Source organism: Mastacembelus armatus, chromosome 7, assembly GCF_900324485.2.
Source record: "Mastacembelus armatus chromosome 7, fMasArm1.2, whole genome shotgun sequence".
NCBI classification, from domain to species: Eukaryota; Metazoa; Chordata; class Actinopteri; order Synbranchiformes; family Mastacembelidae; genus Mastacembelus; species Mastacembelus armatus.
In genome coordinates, this window is record NC_046639.1 from 16,498,375 (window position 1) to 16,519,201 (window position 20,827).

Below are 20,827 nucleotides of genomic sequence, written 5' to 3' on the forward strand. Positions count from 1 at the left end.
ATACAGAGTCTGGTCAGTCACCAGCTCCGTCAGCAGAAAGCTCTGCCTGTAGCTCCTCTTCCTTCTCTCTCTCTCTCTCTCGTTTCCTCCCTCTCTTGCAGACAAACGACCTCATCCCTGCCATCACTCCATGGCCACCATCGATTATCACTGCTTGATGTCTATTTCTCCTCTCGCCTCACCCTCGCCTCTTCATTTGATTTCTTGTTTTCTTCACGCCCCGTTACGTTATTGATTTAAAAGCAGGCCGACAGAGCTTGATGTCTTTTTTGGAATGTGCAGTTTTGTGTATACAGCGATCGGAACGCTTTGCTGCAGGCTAAAAGCCTAACAAATAATAGCTGCACTAGTCACCCCCTATATGTTAACATGCTATTCACATGCTGCTGACTTTACAGGATGGTTCAAATGAGTGTCATTCTTACTGTAAAGAAGCTTAACTTTTGGGGGTCAGCAGCATGTTGCCTGAATTAAAATCAGCCACTGCAGCCATTAAAGCTGGTAACAGCCTGCCATTAAATCTATAAACAACAGAGTAAAAGGTGAAATGACCTGGTCATAAAAACCTGGCTAGTGTCTGGGTTTGATGTACAGTTCTGGGCTCTATAAAAACTGCCTTTGCTCTAAGCACCACAGCCATTAGTGGGAATGATTATTGCCATATATTTTAACCTGTAGTCGCCTACTGAAGTTTTAGGTAATAGCAAGTCCAAGGTCTTGCTCGTGACAGCAAGGAAAACAAATGATTATTATAAGAGGCTAAAGATAATTGGCCATAATTCACAAGGCCTGCGAAAGAGTTTCTGGCCCTAATCAAAGCTGGTTTCCATAGATTGAAGGTGCCTGCTTGACAGGCCGTTTGTCTCACTCCATGAAGCTGTAACACTCACAGCCCTCAATATATTTGCCAACTTTATGAGGAAAATGATTTTAAGTTGTATGATTCTGGTGGTACTATTTCGCCAGTCAACACAGTATCTAAACGCATGTTCAGGCTTCAGGACATTTATCAGTTACGTGACCTATACTCTTCTATACATTTACAGGAATAACAAGTAAAATGCAGTCGGGAAGTATCGTGTTCATTAACCATGTAAAAGTAAGAACACAGCAATTTATAAAACTACTCAGAGTTTGAGTCGTGCATTGAAAATGGTACCTAAATAAACATATATTATTAGTAAAACAAATACATAAAGTGCCAAAGGTTAAATATTCCTAAAACTTCTCTTGTGAGTGTCAGACAATTATAAAGTGTATTATTTGATTATTACCGTATCACTCACCTTTTAATGTTTACTTGGTTGGATTGGAGTTAACTTTAACATTTGTGATTAATAGTTTGCATCAAAAAAACTTAAATGACAGAGGTTGTCAAATGTAGTGCAGTCAAAAGTACATTCTGGACTGCAGTAGAGTACAAATACAAATTATTGTGAAAAGAAAATGAATGAATACTTGATTGATTATCCTTTGACAAATAACATTATCTTTTAATAATATATAACTACATCTACACCTTCACATAGGATCATACGCACCTTAACCAAATCAAAAACAATGGATGCAAATGCAAGAATGTTGAATTCCTGTTGATATAACCATTGACCACCACTAGGTGGTATCATTAATGTCACTGTTCGGCATGATGACTAACGGGCCTAAAGAGTCAAAGTCCATCCAGACCTCAAAAGTCAGTCAGTCCGTTCCCTTACAGCAGGTAGGAAACACAACCTGCAGTGGGGATGGGCTGTCTTGCTCCAAAGTATGATTTTTTTTTTTTTTGAATACGCTGAAACACATAAATAACTCTTAATAGCCATATACACTAACATTTAACATAATCTATATCAACAACTGGCTTTCCAGTACTGACACTAATGGGCCAGACAAAACAAACATTGGTTTCTGGCTATAATTATTGATTGCATAAAAATCATTTAAAGAATTAAAGTTGAATTTTGGAAATATAGTCTGTCTTCCTAATAAAACAGCAAGACACTGCATGAAGCGAGAAAAACCTTGCTGCAAGTCTTAGAAGTAAGGCAATAAAAATTAATAGTAACACTTACTTTGTTAAAACAGATGGACACACACAGACTTCAATAAGCACAGTTTGGTGCATAAAGGCTGCTGCACTCTGGTCTTTTTCCTTCAGGTCAAAGGTAAAGCCCTGACCTGACGAGGCCAACATGCCCTTGTTAATAAAACAATAAACAGCAGTCTTTTCTCAATAACCCCCCAGTCAGCATCATCGCCAGCAGGGCTAGCTTACTAAAACCTGCGCTTTCATCCACATTCACGTAACTCACAACTAACATTCAGGCATGCCAGGGGGGCGTCCGCAGTCATATGCATCATCATTTTGCTCACATGTCATCGTATTAACCACAGGACAATAAGGCTTGCAATCAAGACGTATGCTAAATCCTGCTTCCACACAAGTGCTAAAAGGGGGTTTAATAAGACTTTATTTACTCTTTTGCCCACCATATGTGATGATCCTGAGTGTTTGAAATCTAAGATCAGTCACGGGGAGGGGGGGTCCTGTGGCTCCCAGGACACCTAATACTCTGCGTGCTCCAGGGCCGGTGAGAAGAAAAAGAGCACAATTGGATTAGATACCAAAATAGGGTCAGTGTTTGTTTTAATCAGACTGGTGACACAGGGAGCTCTTGAAAGCACTGAGTAAAGTAGGCCTGGAGAGAGAGAAAGCCAGAGAAAGAGGAAGGGAGACAGTGAAAGAGAAGGGGAAAGGGAATAGAAGAGACAGAAGGGGCAGCCGGGGTGATCGGGCCCCAGGCCATGGCGAGATAATGGAGACTAGCGGCTGGAGGGGAAGCTGTCTGGGGGGGGGGGCTTTCAGAGTTCACTGTCAGGTCTCCAAACCAAGAGGACAGTGGTCACTTCCCACCATCCCAGCATTTGTCAGTCTCGTTTGTTTACCAGCAACAAATCTCAGAAGAAATGGACATCCATGAAATTGACGATTTATCTGGTGAAGATGATTTAGATCAACAACAACCATGACTCTGTCAGCTGTGGTGACAGGGATAAAGTTGCTGCAAAAACAGTTGAAATCTGAAACTGAGAATGCCAACTGTTTTGTCTTAGTCTGGGCTATCTGATTACCAGATGTTTTTGTAAAGTTAAGGTTCCAAGGATAAGAAGTTTCAGTGGTGCACACTATCAGACTGTACACTGTAAGTGTTAAGGTTTGGCTTTTTTTTTTTCCCATCTAGGTTGTTGCAAGATTACACTACACTGCCAAGTCAGTGAATTGTGGCTCTCGGGGAACAAATCATGCTCTCAGCTGACTAGACTTTCCATGGCTTAAAATCCTTACTGGGATACACCACTTAATTTCAGATGTCAAAAATGATTTTCCTACGCCCCAGGACAAATCCAGTCAGTATTTGGGGAACATTTATCTTTGTTTTGCACAGACACACTGTTTTTCTTATCCATCATGCGTGATGTCACACCTGAAGAATGAACATTAAAAGTCACAAAGGTTGGTGTTTTTTTTTTTTTTTTTAAATCAAAACATTAACTTTTTACAGACCTCAAAGTAAGTCTCCAATTTATGGCCAGTGGAGGAGCTCCAGACTGTGGATCTAAATGGTATTACAGATTAATGTTTTAGCTGTCTGGCTGTGCAAGTTTTTTAGTTATTTAACTCCAAAATACCCACCAATAAATACTGAAAATGAGTGCTATTTCCTTTTCAGTGCCACCCATGTTCAGTCAACTGACCTTAGAGTTTAGTTTTACATAGGGGAAATAAAAACAAGATCCTCTTAGATCCAAATAGGGTGAAAATACAAATTTTCATATCATTATCCCTGTGGTGATACCCTTTAGTCTAGTGTGCAGTTTTACTGCTGTGCGAGCATGTGCACGTTTGTGTGCAAGTCTATAAATATAGAGTATATTTGTGTGTTGGAAAGAGGTGAGAGAGCAACAGCGAGAGTGTCCCAACAACTGCATATCCATCAGCCTTCTCCGCGGTGTTTGGTAATGGTATCCACAGGTCGGAAGTGCAAATCCAGCTGCTGCGAAGTGGCCATAAATTAGATTTTCTGAAACTTGGTGCAGACGCAGTCTCCGGTGTGTCGTTCGCTGGAGCACTCATGCCCCACTCATTCACTGCAGCTTTCATTATCATTAAGGTAATTCCTTAAACTCTGTTGTTCAATTCTCACGTACCTCAAATTATCTCAGCTCTGCATCAGCTCTTTGGATTGGTCCCTGCAAGTGAATGCAAAATGTTTGTTTTAGTTTAACTTAAAAGTCCGGCAGCACAATCTCTGCCTTTTAAAAAGCGGAGACATGTTGAAAACATTACAACTCATGCTTTTGCACTCTAAGCCTAGAGGTTAGTGTGATGTGCCTGCTGAAAGCTTTTCCAAATCACAGAGAAATCAACTGAGTAAGTTCAGATTTTTGCAGCTGCTTTCTATTCCTCAATGTGCAGAGTAATTCCAAACAGTTTATTTTCTATCCAGCCACTTCAGCCCCCAAGGTCATTTGCTTTTTCTCTTTCTAAACATGCAGAATTCTCACATGTCCTTTCTCCACTCAGTCTAATTCGTTATGCTGATCTCTTCTTCCCCATGCAGAGCTGTGACAGTCTCATTCAGATGTGTCAAGAATTCCTTCAATCCACTCCTCTTGCCTGAGATCTTCTGATAACACAATAACAGAGCCAGGTTCAACTGCATGATGCGTTTCCCTTAGGTCGCATAAGCAGCTGAGCACTTGCGTCTTTTACCATACGGTTCAAAGATGGCACAGTTAAAGCATATTTTTATTCTGCTATATTATTTCATGTGCATGTCAGTGTTGTATTTGCAGCTCCAGCCTGTATGTTTAAAAAAAAAATGAGTGGAAGATGAGTCAGAAACAAAACACTAGCTACCATGCTAGTTTTAGTGACCTGTGGGTGAAGGGGGGCATTATGGCCAGAGTCTGGGTGGCTGTTTGGGGGGTCATGCTCTGTGCCCAGGCCCTCGGGGCACCAGTAGCAGGATGGGCCCGAGCATCCGCTGGGAGGATGACCCCAGCTATCCCTGTGGAGTTTGGCTTGTACAGCTGTATCTGATTGGACAAGAACAAAGGGCTGCACTGCACCAGGGGGTTTGGCATTCAGCAGATATAAGAGCTGATCCTCTCAGACAAGAGTCCTTATATTTTCAACAATATTTTACTATACTGCGGGTCTGTATTTCCTACACTGACAGTGATGGGCAACAGATCCCAAGCAAAACTTGTTTACACATGCAAAATGAGTTCTTTGTGTGATTTATTTTGTGAGTATTTTACCGTAGCTCAGTTTTCTTAAAGAGGAAAGGACTGTATTGTTCAAATGAATGAATGAATGAAAAGTCACTATATGACCTGAGTGTTGACCATGTCTCTAAATTCAAATTTATCACTGTTTTAATTACATTTTTTTTTTAAAATCTGGTAACATTTAATGCTGCCTAATGAGTCAGTGACAATCTAAATAATAAAAGGGAAATCCATTACACACATCTGTCTTTCTGTTCTATTATTTCACATTTTATTGGGCTTGCGGGCTTAGAAAACAAACTGTAGAGGAGAAACTGCGAGAAACTTCACACCTTGACTCATTTGTAAAAGCCTTTAGATATCACAGTAAAACAAATCCTTCTGACACCATTAACAGCAGCATAGAAATACGAACACGTTAAATTGGTTATAATTGTCGAAACTGTCAACCCTTCGCCTCAGATGAACTCGCAAAACCAGATTGATGTAGTGTGAGTTGCTCCGAAAAAAAAAAAAAAAGAAAAACAAACAAAAACTTCTTCTTCTTCGGAGCTTGCTATGTATTTATCCAGAATAGCTGACAGGTTTCTTCTAAAAATGTGTGAAAACCGGTAGGTTACCGGAGAGCTCCTGTGCGTCGGCGGGGGGGGGGTTCTTTTTTGATGCGCTGGAGCCAAAGCCGCAGGTCCAACCTGGAGCCTCGGGACCACGGTCCTGTGCGTCTGTCTGTTTGTCACAGATATTATAGAGCCTGTCACACACACACACACACACACACACCGATGTAAAGGCTGCGGCCTTTTCTGAGAACAAGAGAAGATGCGTTAAGACGAAGCCCGGCTATCACATGAAAACTGAAGCGTGCTTTAAGAAATTCACCTTTCCGCGTCAAGGATCACGTTTAGAGTTTTACGCACGTTTGTATTCGGCCGACTATCATTAAAAACATTGCAATCATTGTAATATTTAGTAAAAATTAACAAGTCCAGGTTAAAACGAGAAGAGACTATTAAATCCCACTTTTGAGATGCTGCAAACGTAAATCGGTTTGAAATTTTTGTGAAGACAGCAGAAGATGATTTCATTCTCCTCTATTGTTTAGTTACAGTCCTAGACGTTCCTAAATTATTTCATATATATCATTAATTCTAAAACTAAATAGTAAGTGAGTCTAATCATATTGCTTTCGCTGATTATGAATTTCTAAAAAAAAAAGGCCCAATATCTTATAGACTGTACAGTTTATCTCCGTTGGCTTCAGTTCATTCAAGCGTAAAACGTGGCGATGTCAAAAACTCGCTTTCTTCATCCACCACTGAGAAAACGATCTTAACTTATTCCCGGAAAATAACACCAGCATCGGTCCACAGCGGACAGGTCCTAAAAAACGAATCCATATTCTGGCTTAGTTCGATGTGATAGAAGTAAATAATCTCATACGTATTAAGTAAGAAAACACAACTCATTTGAGTTTTATGCACAAGTTTTCCGTTTAAATCAGCCTATCAGTGTATTTAACAACAAACAAAACTTAGTTTAGATTTTAGCTTTGAATGTTTTGACTGAAAAATCACGCTTTGTCGTCATTATTCTGTTATATTTTAATTGAATTTAATGTATTTGTGGCCTGAATGTTTTTTTATTCTTGAATGAAAGTTTGACATCGGATTTTTTTTTTTTTTTTTCCCAGGATGGACACAGGTGCTAAAAGTCCCCACTGATCCCACGGACACGTTGAATCTGCTGAGCGGAAAAACCCCTCAGGACAGGAGGAGGACCTGCAGGTTAGCGCGTAATGAAAATGTCATGATCCTCAATCCGCGCCGTCGATCCCTGCTCCACACCAGCTCTAATTCAATCTTAGTATGTGGGTCACGGACAATAACAACAAAAACAAAAACAGCATCGATAAGATTACCTGCTATTAACCACTAAAATGATCTCACTGCGCTCAACTCGCCCTTAAATACCCTTATTGGCTAAAATCAAAATCTGACAATGACAGACTAATTCGTTATCTCACCTTGGAACAAGAGTGGTCAAAGCAAACAAATAGGCTTCATGTTCCAGATGTACCTCCACCACATGGAAATAGCTTTTATTAGCATTTCTAACGTGATGTTATTTTGCCATGCGTCAGGAAGGAGCGCCACAGCCCAGCTACAGCTTGTGGCCTGTTTCAGTATCTAAAGTTAAGACGTTACCTGAAATAGACCAGCTGTGAATAAGGAGTGGGGTTGCGATAGGCCAATTTGGCTATTAATTTGTACAATAAAGTAAAACTTGATATGTAACGCCAGCTCCACATGCTGACAGTTAACAAAAGCAATGACCTTAATTTGTTTTAACGGTAATTTTTGGTCTACCCCCGTTACGCATGCGTCAGCACTCCACCGGGCCCGCTGTAAAACACATTTAGGGATTATTTATTTTTAGCTCTGGCTTGTGTGTCTGCTGTACCGAGGCCTTTGCTGATACAGCCACATGGTTTTTGCTAAGGTGCATGTTTACGGATTCCTGGAGGTCGTGGGCGAGGAGCGCGGCTGCACCGGTCTGTCCTTCATTAAGGGCCAGTCGGAGCAGGGGAGGTATTTATCACGACAGACTGGAGCTTTGACAACCCGGTTGTTCCCGCATACACACTGCGTTTCTGTGTCTGTACTGAGCAGGGCTCCTCGCACAGCTCCCTGTAGCCACTATTTTAACTAAAGGTTCGTATTAAACTGCGTTTGACGCAAATCTGGCACCTGCGTGGATCCCTCAGCCCGTGGATTGTGCCCCCCTCCCCCCTCCCCAGTCAGTGCAATTTTAATATAAATAACTACACACCAATATTGTATTTATTAGTATGTAGGTTGTTTCATGGTATATAACGCTACTATTTAGGGTGAAAAATCAAATGGGCGATCTACTGTATGTTTGAGCTTTTATGATAGTTTGCAACATTTTCTGATAAAGTACAATTTTAAAGGCTTGATAATCTGTAATGAACTTCTTTATTCGTTTTTACTAATGTTTTACAGATGGGTGAATATAGCTGCATTTTTTTTTTTTTTTTTTTTTTGGTTGCCATGTTTGTGGTAGTTATAGAATGAAACCTCGATAGCACTTTCATTAGGGACATATTTGTAAGTCTCCATTTATAATTCTTATAAGTCATTAACCAGTGTATCAAGTTTCTCATTTCATCGCCATCATGTCTGCAGTGATTAATTAATGAATTCATTAGGCTAGTAATAAAATAATGATACATTTTATTAAAAAGGCCTCATCAGGTGCACAGTTAGAAATGTTATTAAGCTGTTTATGAATTGATTTTGGTCAAGCCCCTTTCTATATAAATCTCCATAAGTAGCCACTGTAGCTATTGCAAAAACAGAAAGGGGTGTTATGCTAGAAGCGGATTTCTGGCAACCCAAAAGTAGTTTTTTTTTAAAATGCAGTAGTAAATGATTAACCAAACAAGCAATAATAGAGCCATGAATTATATTTTCTAAACCCTATTAGAAAATGGTACCAGTAGTTCTGTCTTGGATTCAGTGTAAGCGCTCCCATTTTCTAAAAGTGCAGTAAGAGAGCAACCCAGCATGTGTGACAGCAACAAATCTTTTATGATAAATCCACCACAGAAGAGCTATTTACAAAGTTTGATTTACATACACTGCAGGACTTGTCATTGTTAGTCTGTCCACACAGTCAAACATGAAGGTCTTTTGTTTTGAAGATCACTGGGGGGTTTTGAGCAGTTTAGTATGTCACGATCTTTCCAGCAGTGAAAATAATGGAAAACGTTTTCCCTTTCGATCTCCAATATTTTATGCTCTTGCAGAGCTGTGTGGAAAATAACATTTTCATACTGTAAATTTTTCAGCAAAACAGTACCATCTACCATATTTTGGGTAACATTTATCTTTGTCACTTGGGCTCAGACGGAATAAGTCCGCAGCTCATCCCATGTGGGTCCTGCTTGCTGTGAACACTCACTGGGCTGCAGTGTGTGCCGTGACGCCTCAGTCGAGGTCAGACAGAGGACAGCAACCCCACTTCCCATTTCCCGACGAAACGTCGACCCCCATGGCTACAGCGGACCAGCTTAAGCTTCCCAGAATGCACCTCTCCAGCCAGATGACCCCTGGGTCAACAGCTGTCAATCACATCCTCAGCTGGCTCTGCAGCTTCTGGACACAGACTGGAAGATGTGAGGGAGGCCTCTGAGAGGAGCCCTGGCTCTGCATATGGGATCATCTCTGTGCATTCATGGCGGGTAATTAAATTAGCTATCCTTCTCCTATTCTAATGCAAACCTCAGGTTGAATCGCCACCCTGTACGTGAGAGGAAAGGCCCCAGGCGGTGATATCCAGACAAAGACAGCCAGCTAGAATGAAGAACTCTGTACTTCAGACAAGCTGGCTGTCTGTATTGGTGTTCATCTGGCAGGTCGATTTTAATAACGTGTCCATATACATGCTGTTGGGGGTCACTGGAAAAAGTCAGATATTTCTCACTCTCTACTCACATGACAGACATTACTCACCATTATAGCATCACTAAATTATTGTATAAACATTTAAAGGTATGATTTTGTGTAGAAATAAAGAAAATTACTGCCAGATGACTTAATTTATATGATTATAGTTATGTGTATGTGTACACATCCAAGCCTGTCCATGTGCCATTAGGCTGTGTTTGCAGGAGAGAGGATGTAAGGTGTAACAGGGTGTGACAAAGCCCTGCAGACCAACAGCCAGAGAGAGAGGATGTAGTGGAAGGAGGGGTGGAAGTGGCTCTTTAGCCTCAGGGCCGCAGAGCATGAGGTGAGAGTGTAGGGTCACCTTTATCCTCGCTGTCTGTGCCCAGAGCCAGGAGGCGGCGGGAGACCTGGGACTCCCAGCAGGCTGAAGTGATTTCCTGTGCGGGGTCATGCCCAGGACAGGCTTGTAGGACAAGCGCTAAGGACTGTGGGGAGCAGCGAGTTGAAGCTGGTCATGGAATGGACAGTGAGTTAGTACTATTTTTGTGCCACTGCCATGTGTTTAAACGTCACTTGTAATGCATGCATCTCTTGCTGAGGTAGGACTTAGCCATAATTTCACGTAATGTGCTTATTTTATGAAAGACAATTGCTTTGTTGTGTTTGATGTGGTAAAGATTTCAGTGTCTATTTTAACCTGGACCTTTCAGCGCTCGAATGAACGGCCTCCCCCTCTCAAGTATAATTAAAAAAGCCACAGCATACAAATGTCTACACAGACTCATAGGAGACTTTGATTCCTCAGCAAATAACATACCCATAATCCTCCACATCTTATGCTCTCTTGATGCAATATTCATATAAACACTGTTACCTGCGGCGGCTCCGAGATCATAGCGTAGGCCTTCTTCCTCTTGCCCACATTTCTGGAATGCATTTACTCAGCTGGGTTCGTGAATTCAAGAGTGCTCCGCTGCCTCGAGCTACAGAGGACATGCTTGTCACGACATTTAAGAAACATATCCGTGCCCCCCCCCCCCCCACCCCACAGTGTATACATCTTAAACCATACACTCCCTTCTAACAAAATTTTGAGGTATTTAATGGTGGTCAGTCAGACGGTTGTAAATGCTGGCAGCTACACCTAAGCTGAAGTTTACTGGGATAAATGCACTTAGAGTGTGGGAGGGTAAAATGTGGCTCTGTGGTTGTGATTAACGTGACAGCATGGCCTTTTTTAGCCTGTATGCTCTAACAAACGTTAATCTAAGTCACATTACACATAAAAGTCATTGGGCCTCATGTCTAAGATCACTAATCATTTTGAAGTTAGACCCTTTCTGAGTCTCTTAGTAAATAAAATGGATGTAGTTTGAGAGTATTTGAACAATGGAGTATGAATAATTTTGTCAGAGTAAAACAATTGCCAATTTTCTGATCTTTCCTGCTTGTTATAGAAATCCTGATGCAGTGTGGACTTCCACGCAACACTTCATTCAAAAATGTGCGCTCACGTGGAGCCATCATTCATATGCCACATTAACGCCACAACTCTTGTTGTACAGCATTTTTCCCCACTTGGATGTATAACATGCACCATGGAGACTTTGATGTTGAGCTTAAACTGGAGTCAAATGGGGCTTATGAGGCCTCTCGGCCCAAATGGACCCCGTGTTTACAGACCTGTCCATCAGCTGAGCAGCACGAGACCTCAGGTATCCAGGGAGATGGTTAGATGTCCCCAAAACCAACGGTGCTGTGTCTGAGCCTGGTAAGTGCACCATGTTTAGATGAGGTTTGATGACTGGAGATAACGTGAGTATCAAAAGCCTTTTATCTCACCACTGAGGCTGAGGATTTCTCAGTTTTGAGCTGAATTGAAGAACACCGAGCCTGCTCTCTGCCAGGGACAAAAGCTTACTCTTTCTGAGTTTCATTACAGATAGTTATTGTTTTTTATTCAAACACGTTCATCAAAACAACGTTAACAGTAAAGATTTCAGAAAAAAATGTACAATAATTAAAAATATAGCTGCTTCACTGTGCACAGCCAAGTGTTATGACCTTCATAATCATTGTTTTGCTGTTTCCATCATTTCTAAAAGACACAGTGTTATTTAGTACAACCACAGGAAATCAGCAGCATATTAGAGGTGAATGAAGAGGGAACGGCAAAGTGCAGTGCAGCTGCTGTAATAGTCGGCCAGTCATGTCGTTAATGTGCAGTAACTACATGACTATTTTCCGTTTAATCTTTTTGATCTCTAATAAGGACACACTTTTCGCTCAAAATGCCTGTTTTCCCGAGATGTTGCACTATTATAAAGACTGCACGATCGAATAAAAAGTGTGATTAAATTAAAATAAAAAGGCCAAGAGTTTTTAGTTTAAAATTACAGACTGTGATTTAGATTATAGCCACCCAAATCGGAAAATATAATTTAGGCCTGTTGTGCGTATGTTGTTTTTTGATGAATGAACGCGTGTTTAACGAAAAAGTTGATCTTCAGGCTGGATCTGTTGAAAAACAGCGAAACAAGGTGGACGGTAGAATAAAGGATCTCAAGTAAAATTTATATTTTAGTCAGATTACAGTAATCTGCATAGTGATGATGGATTTTGCGCATGAATTAGTGCGTAAATTATTATCCAAGTTTGCTAGACTTCCAAATGATTTCCATTTGCGTTTTAATCACATTTGGTTTTTTTTCGTGTTTTACATGGGCATGTTTTTCCTATGTGACTTGGAATTTTCTATCGATGTCTTGTAGCAGCCCAATATACCATTTTATAAAATGCATAGACTTGTTCAATAGGCTTGAACGCATTATAAGTGCAGAAATGTGAGTGAACGGAAAGAACAGTAGCATATTTTAAAATAGGCCATATAAAGTCGACTATTTATCGAAAAAAGAATTAGGCCTACTCTTTATCCCCAATTGAAATAAAAAAAAATAAGCAAAGTAAGATCAAATGAAATTAAATTGTTAAAATAATAAAAGTAAACACCTAACAGTCATGGTCTTCAGTAAAAAAAAAACATTGGGGTTTCATTCGGTCAGATCACCAGTCTGTGCGTAAAATGGGTGCTGCTGTGCGCTTCTCCTGCTCTGCTTGATTTGGTGATTAGGCCCCTAACAATATATGAAATAGGGACTAAATGGTTAATTGGAGGGACAGAAACCACACGTGATTGAATTTTTGGCGGATTATATCAGACTGCCGGATACTGTAACAGACATCCTACACACACACACACACACACACACACACACACACACACACACACGCACTCTCTCTCTCTCTCTCCCTCTCTCTCTCGCACACACACAAACACACACACACACACACACACCAATCCCCGGTTTCACGGGTCTTTGTTTCTGATCTGTTAAATCCCACCCACTTGACATGGACACAGAAGAAGAAAAAAATCTCTCTCTCAGGCGCCCACACTATCAGCGCCCAGTCGCTGTTGTCTATCCTGCCTGCTGGACCCGTAAGATGGAGACGGAGAGTTGTTTGTCTTTCTCCTCGCAGAACAGCAGGAGGACGCCAGAAAACTCTCCGGGACTAGAGCACGGAGGCTCCGGCTCCTTTCTCTCCTGCGATGAGCTGCAGAAACCCTCGCACCTTCCTCCTCCTCCTCCTCCTCTGCCTCACCGCCTCAGCCTGCGCGGGGATCTGTACTCCGCCGCCATGGGGAGGTTTGGTGATGCAACGGCGGACTTTACGCACGGCGCTGCCCCGGCGAACCCGCCCGCATCACCGTCCAAACACAGCAAGTTCTTGGACAATATAAACCAGGATCAGAAGGGCACAGCGATAAGCGGGAAGCCGGCGTTTTATGAAAACACCTCGGAAGGTAAGTTTGAGAGAGTTTAAATTAAATGAATTCAAAAGGAAAGGCATTTGAAAAGCAAACTAACAATAGATAAAAAATAGGAGGTAACAGCAAAATCTTTAAAGCTATTTCTGCCAATAATGATGCGGTTTGCTTGCTTTTTATTTATCTGATTTGTATTTCCTTGTACTAATATATAAGTTGAGTAGGCAAAGATTATTTTAATATTTGTTTCTTCTGATTCTTGCACATTATTTTTTCCAATTTTAACATTTCAGCATTGCAATAATAGACATCCTGCTGAGGTTAAGTGGGTGTAAAAATAAATGGATGACTGAAGGAATAAAACATGAGAATAATCTTTATCTTATCCATGTTTAACGTTGTAAAAAAATAAATTATGCAGCTCATGTGGATGTTGCAACTTTTTTCTGAGTTCTCAGGTTTTGTCTTTTCAACTAATCACTACACAAATGCCACCAAAAAAAAAAAAAAAAAAGACATAATTTTTATTGAGGATGCCAAGAAAAGCATGACTGTGATAAAAATGTCAACAGGTTTTCTTTCTCCTGATAGTCCTTGATGTAGGATGAGAGAGGTTAAAGGTCAGTCTGGCAGCAAGTTGGGTGTGTCGTTAAGATCCTAGCCGGCCAGCATTCAGGTTTTCCCTATATCAGACTCTGTCTCTTTAATTGTTTCTCATCCTCTTCCCATGCAAGTTGTTGTTTTTTTGGCACAGCAGAATTGACTTTGACTTTTGCGAGCAGGCGTCTACTCAAAGGCTGTCAGACATAATAGTCCTCAAATATCCATCTTGAGGGGGGGGGGGACCATTGTGTTTGTTGAACCAAAGCCTGAAGAAATGATGTGGTTTTTCACTTTATTTATTGGTGTTGATGATTCTGCAAAGCAACAGAGGATATGAGCTCTGATAAGGTTTTTGTGATATCTGTGTCCAGAATAATATACAACAGCTTGATTCATGTTACAGCCAAAGACAGCCGAAAGAAGTTTTTTTTTTCCACAATTAGTTATGAAAGTTATATCAATAGTCCTTTTTCAGGGTTTATAAGAAACCTTTTATTACTTTTCTTAAAATTCATGCATACACAGAACAGATACCGCGGGCGTGTGTGTATACTGTTCTTCAGCCGTGTGTTTTTGAATTTGAGTTATGCGCTTTTCAGAAAAGAACAAGTATTCACATTTTGCCTACCGTACCAGAAAAGGTTCTTGAGGGAATTGTAGTGCATATTTTACATTTTCATAGGTTCACAAAGAACTGCTTGATTTTTATAACAACAAAACAGGCCTATCATTTTTACAAGCAGATGGAGTCAACAATAAAACACAACATATTTCGCTTGTATTTACTTATTTGCACGTTTACACTCGACTGACTTTATTAAGGTGTTTTATAGGCTACTCTGTTTTGCTGAACTCTGGTTTAAATGCATGATGTCCCCAATGGGAGGTTTTGTCTTTTGTCTCTACAAGTTTGGCACGGCTGACACAACACATTTATCCGATACATTTTCTGAACATCATATTTTTCAGATTCAGAAATATGCCACACACAAACACATATACAAACTAACCAAACTAAAATCTAACATTTTACAAAATATAATGATTTAAATTGTTTTGTAAACAGGTCCAAACCCTAGGAACAATCTCTAAGCCAGTAACAGGCGGAGACCATTTCATTTTTTATTATTTTAATTTTTGACCTTAATGTGTTTGAATAACTATAGTTATGAAATTTAAAAGCAGTGAATTAGATATAGCCATCAAAAAACTCCAACGAAACATATGTTTTAAAAACTGAACTACTGCTTCGCCTTAACGCAGAGCGCGAGAGGTCTCAAAGAGAAGCAAGTGAAAGTTCTACCAAGGCTATTTCAGTATGACATTCCTGTCTCTATATTTTGACTTTATCCTCTATTTGCCTTTTCCTGCATTTCACATAGATCCAATTACGCTGGACTGGAAGCAGGGCGGATGTGGGTGCTCGACAGGGTAAAAGCTTTACAGTGTCCTGCGGCTCCGGTTTGTAATTTTGATGGCGAATATTTTCTTTGTGAAACTGTGGGTGTGAGTTTGGATCTAATGGGCACGGGGGAAATTAATGTTGCAATGAAGAGTACTCTCTGTAGGGCCCCCATAGATTAGGAGAGTAGTTGAGTAGTGTCTTGGTGAGTGAGTGCCTGCAGATAAATGGAAAGTGATTCTGTTTTGGAGCTCAGTTTGCTTTAGTTGCTAGTATGCTTTAGTTTAAGCATAATGAATGTGGACATCAACGTCCAAACACTGAAGGAGGGAATAGCCCTTTTCCATAGTCTCTTAACAGGAAGGACAATAAGGCTTTTAGATTTTCCCTTTACAGCTAAATGTAAAGGTATATATGTATATTATTAAATCAGTCATGTGCTTTATTAGATGGAAATATGCCATATATTTCAGTGGTGTCTTGTTAATATTATGACATGGCTATTACAATATGTTTTGCGTAGAATAAATCATTATATCTGTTTGGAATCTAAAGCTAAACATTTATTTGAAATACTTTTTAGTGAAACAACTTTAGTCTTGTTTTTTTTTTGTGTTTTTTTTTTTTGTTACTTACTAACGTTTGGGTTTAGTTCAAGCTAGTTCACTGCCTAAGTATGGTTTGTCTAATCTAATCAAATTAAAACCCTGTTTGGCTGAATTACTGCTGTGTGTGTTGATTTTCTCAGGCATCTCACAGCTTTGGCAGCTTTTGTTTGGGAATCAAACAGAGAAGAAAAATAAGCAAGTGACTAATTGTTTTCAGTGACACTCCAAAAAGAAAGTGTTTGTTGTGACACCCTGTTTCGTTTGATGTTGTGACAATGAGTATTGTCATATTTATTGGTCTTGAAAGCTCATCGTTGCATGCCAGAAGCATATCCAGATGAAAGTCTGTAAGTTAAAAAAAGGACTTTCTCTGGCAGTGAGCATGGGAGTGATAGAGCAACCGGTTGTTTGCCTCACACGCAAGGACGTTTGATTCTGAGCTGTGGCTTTTCCCGTTTCTCATCCTCATGTTTGTGTTGGTATCTTCTAGATTTTCTAACATTTTAAAAGCACTTGAGCTGATTTGAAAAGGCTGCAGATTTGTTTGTGAGAAGAAAAATAAGCGAGTGTTGTGGTGTTTCTCAAACATTTATTAAACAGCTGTAAAAAATTATTAAAATTGTACTGAATCTTTATTTAACAGATTACATGTAACATTTTGTAGTGGGTCAGATTTGAACGAAGTTAAAGTAAATTTAATTTGAAAAATGATGATCGCAAAAAAATCAGGCTGCAGCCATCAAATAATAAACCGAAGCTAATAGATTAGGAATAATAATAGGCTAGAATATGAACACTAATTAATATTTATTTTATTATCTCTATAACTGAGTGTCCTTTTCTGTGTGTCCTGCATGCTTTAGTCAGAGAGAAAGGAGCTCCAAAGACCATGGGCTATCCTGGGATTGGAACAGACTGTTGTGGCAAGCTAAAAGAGCCAGGTGGCAGTTTACAGGGAGACTCTATCGCTGACTCCATCGACTTATCGGGCAAGAACAAGAAACGGCGCAATCGCACGACTTTCAGCACCTTTCAGCTGGAAGAGCTTGAGAAAGTGTTTCAGAAGACACACTACCCTGACGTGTATGCCCGGGAGCAGCTGGCGCTGAGGACTGAGCTCACAGAGGCTCGGGTTCAGGTGTGTGAGGGCAACTTTCTCACATTTGACCCCTTTTCATTTTATAGCTACAAGCAGAGAAGGGGTGATAACCTGAAAAAGAGCTTTTGTTTTCTGAAAATGTCCTGTTATACTATATTTTGTTTTTTAAAGGTCTGGTTCCAGAACCGTAGAGCCAAGTGGAGGAAACGGGAACGCTATGGGAAGATCCAGGAGGTCCGTAATCACTTTGCTGCTACATATGATATCTCTCTTCTCCCGCGCCATGATACATACCAGGTAGGGCCCCACCGCTCTAACATGACATAGGCTACATATATAGGATATAGGAGTAGTGGTAGTTGTAGCTTAAATTATTGATCCTGCTGTGAGAACCTAACATATTTTCCCTGCAGAGTTCAGAGAATTCAGAGTTCAATCTGACCTTTGTTGATATTGTGTCTTGTTTTGGTGTTAAAAGCAAAACATGAATTTCATCCAGTCAAACTTCGGATGTGTTCTAGCCTAAAATTCTCCCTGTCCAGATGCAGGGAAACCTGTGGCCAGGACCGGCTTCAGGTGGAGGCGGTGGTTCGGGTCCTGGTTGTGTTCTCGGAGCTGATTCCATCCCCTCATCCTGCATGAGTCCGTACCCTCACCCCCACAGCAATCTGCAGAGCTTCATGGGCATGCCCACCTCCCCCAGCCACCCCCACCATCACCACCACCCATCTCACCATCCGGGCATCAACGGCCTCTACTCGCTCCACAGCTTCCCAGGAGGCCTCGGGCCTCCTTCCATCGAGGGGCCTGAGGCCGAATACAAGCCGACGGGCCTGGTGGCGCTGCGGATGAAAGCCAAAGAGCCGGGCAGCATCCTCTCATGGCCTACATGACCACAACAGTGCCAGCTCCCCATCATGCACTGACTGAGCCACAGCATATTACATTCCTGACCCATACACAGTCCCAGATGTACACACCCATCTCAGCATAAATATTTTGTCTAAAACGTATGTAGGCCTAAGCCAACTTGGAGACTTTTCATGATTCTGAAGATCATGGAAAAGGAATTTGATTAAATTTGGGGGCAAGTTGAGCCTCTTGCACGAAAACCGATATAACCTTTCTTGTTTCCAGTTTAAGTTTGATATTACAATGCTGAGACAAAACAGGAAAAATTATTTAAGCATGTAAAAAATGTAATTATCATAATAATCTTCATTTTACGTGTTGTGCTTTATAGTGTGACGAGTAATAAAGGCCTCCATCTAAATCATCTGTCTTATTCAGTAGGAAAGAATTTTTGGGGGAAAGAGATTAAGAAAATGGAACAAAAAACAATCTCAGCTGGAATTATTTTTGCCTTGACATGACTCTTTTAGAAAATGATAACCAAGAGAGCTAACCATAAGTCCGTGTCACATTTTTAGCTGGGAATGTGGTTGTGAGGCAAAAATGCTTTACAGGCTGTGGTTACCAAGAACACAAAGAGTTCTGCTGGATGGGAAGTGAGCTTGGTTGTGCTCGGGAAGTGCACAGAGACAGCGTACATGTGCAGCCTACTTGGCTTCACTTCAGGAGGCCTTCAGGTGGCACCTCATGTATCAGGAGCAAGTGGCAGGTTCATTAATGAAAAGTTAACTGAGCGACCACACTTCATCATTGATGATGAAGTAGAGAGCCTCCCACAGACAGCTGGCTTCCCATTGAGGCTGATATTTCTCATTCACATCTGGCATCAGTGGTAAACCCGACCAACTGAGTAATGAGTTACGGTATAATAGAAGAAATTGGGGTTACCATGGCCCAGAGCATATTTTGTAATGTTATTCACTAAAGCCAGGTCATTTGCTTTCTGCTTTAATTTAGGATTATGTATATATTCATGTGTTGTCTTTTTAAAGACGTATATGACATAAATATGTTTCTGTGGTATATTTAGCCTCACGTGTATTCTAACTGCATTCCTAATAATGGTTTTCAGGAAATCGCCTTGTTCTGCTTTACCCCAAACAATTTACTTTATTGTCAAGGAAACACTGAATTGCATGGTACCATCCCATCTGGTTTAAGTTACTAAATACCAACATATTCATGTCAGATGTGCAAACATTTCAATCTGTGCAAGATTGAGAATGCAACTTGAATTGAAAAAGAAAAAGACAAAAAAAAAAAAAAAAAAAAAGAGTTCCACTGTTGGACAAAGCCCTCCCAAGATCCACTTACTCCCCAGGAGTGTACATGGCTTACGGGGGAATATATTGGCTCTCCTTTCCATTCAAGCTGCCATTCCCTTAGTCTGTGCCGGGGTTTTGTGTGAGCCGCTAACATGTGGTTCCAATAGAAGAATGCACAAACCCATCACAAACACTTTCCACACCCACAGCTTCAAATTCCAGCCAGGCCCTGGGAGACAGCAGCTCTTACTGCAGTTACATAGTCCCCCTGATTAAATCCCAGATTAAGTGGAGAAGATAAGGTGACCTGTCAGTAGGGATAAGGGATTGAGGAGATGGCCATCTTTAGGGAAACTAAAGAAACAGCAGATGATGGATTAGCGTTCAATTTAGAGTGCAGGTTAATCAAATTTATTCATCCATAAACGAAAGAGGAAACTCGGTGGCTTAGTGAAACCGATAACTTTTGAACGCTGTTGGGACAGCTGTAATTTAGTGATTCACAATGTTATAATTGCTGTATGGTTGAGCCCGCCTGAAAAAGAAATAATGAAGTCATCCTGCAGTAGGGGGTCATAAGATTTAATTAATTTATTAATAGAGTTGCAGTGGCCTGGCATGAGCTCTGATCTATATTGTTTCAATACATCAGGCTGCATGACCCCTATATGATTTGTCAGAAATAAATGAAAAATGATGAGACTGCACAGTGCTGGGGGCAGTTTTTAACTAAGCATCACTCCATGTGTCAGGGTCACTGGGTGAAGACTGTTGCTAGAGTCTGCAAATTACTATACCCTTAGTTTCATTAATGGAGAAAAAAATATGATTTAATGCTCATTAAAAGTGTAAAGCTTCCTGCGGGCCACTGTTCTTTGATCTCAACAAGATTTACTCTGGCCTTGAAGTTGAGCTTTTGTGATCCTTCTGTTTAAGGTAGTCGAACAGCATCAACATGCCCCACTAAGCTAAAGAGTGTGGAAGCACAGCGCGGCCAGCACAGTAACACGGTCAAAGAGCAGAGTGACATAAGTTCAGCCAAGTAAATCATGGAGTGTTTGGATCCCTCCAGAGATTTATCAGCAGGGCATCATTTAGCAGTTCATCTAGAGATAAAACCCCCTTCAGATTAACAGTTGCCCCAGTGTTTACACAGTGTGCATAAAATATAAAGATGGGTAGAAAGTAGTTGATAGAAACAATGACCTAAGATTTAGCTCTATTCAAGCCTAACCTTGACTTAGAACAAGGGTAGACACAACCTCAAAGCAATAGCCAGATATTTTGGGGTTACTCAATATTTGTTTTTGATCTTGTTTTCAACTGTTCAGATGTCATAAAT

General features: G+C 40.7%; 1 protein-coding gene across 1 annotated transcript; it reads left to right on the top strand.

Annotated features, from left to right (window-relative positions):
- The first annotated feature begins 13,256 nt into the window (after window positions 1–13,256).
- alx3 (ALX homeobox 3) lies at window positions 13,257–18,349 on the top strand. The gene is made up of 4 exons (XM_026333156.1): window positions 13,257–13,632; window positions 17,073–17,347; window positions 17,480–17,605; window positions 17,851–18,349. Exons 1-4 carry the CDS (start codon window positions 13,272–13,274, stop codon window positions 18,199–18,201), a joined length of 1,113 nt encoding a protein of 370 aa, XP_026188941.1. The 5' UTR covers window positions 13,257–13,271; the 3' UTR covers window positions 18,202–18,349.
- Window positions 18,350–20,827: the final 2,478 nt, after the last annotated feature.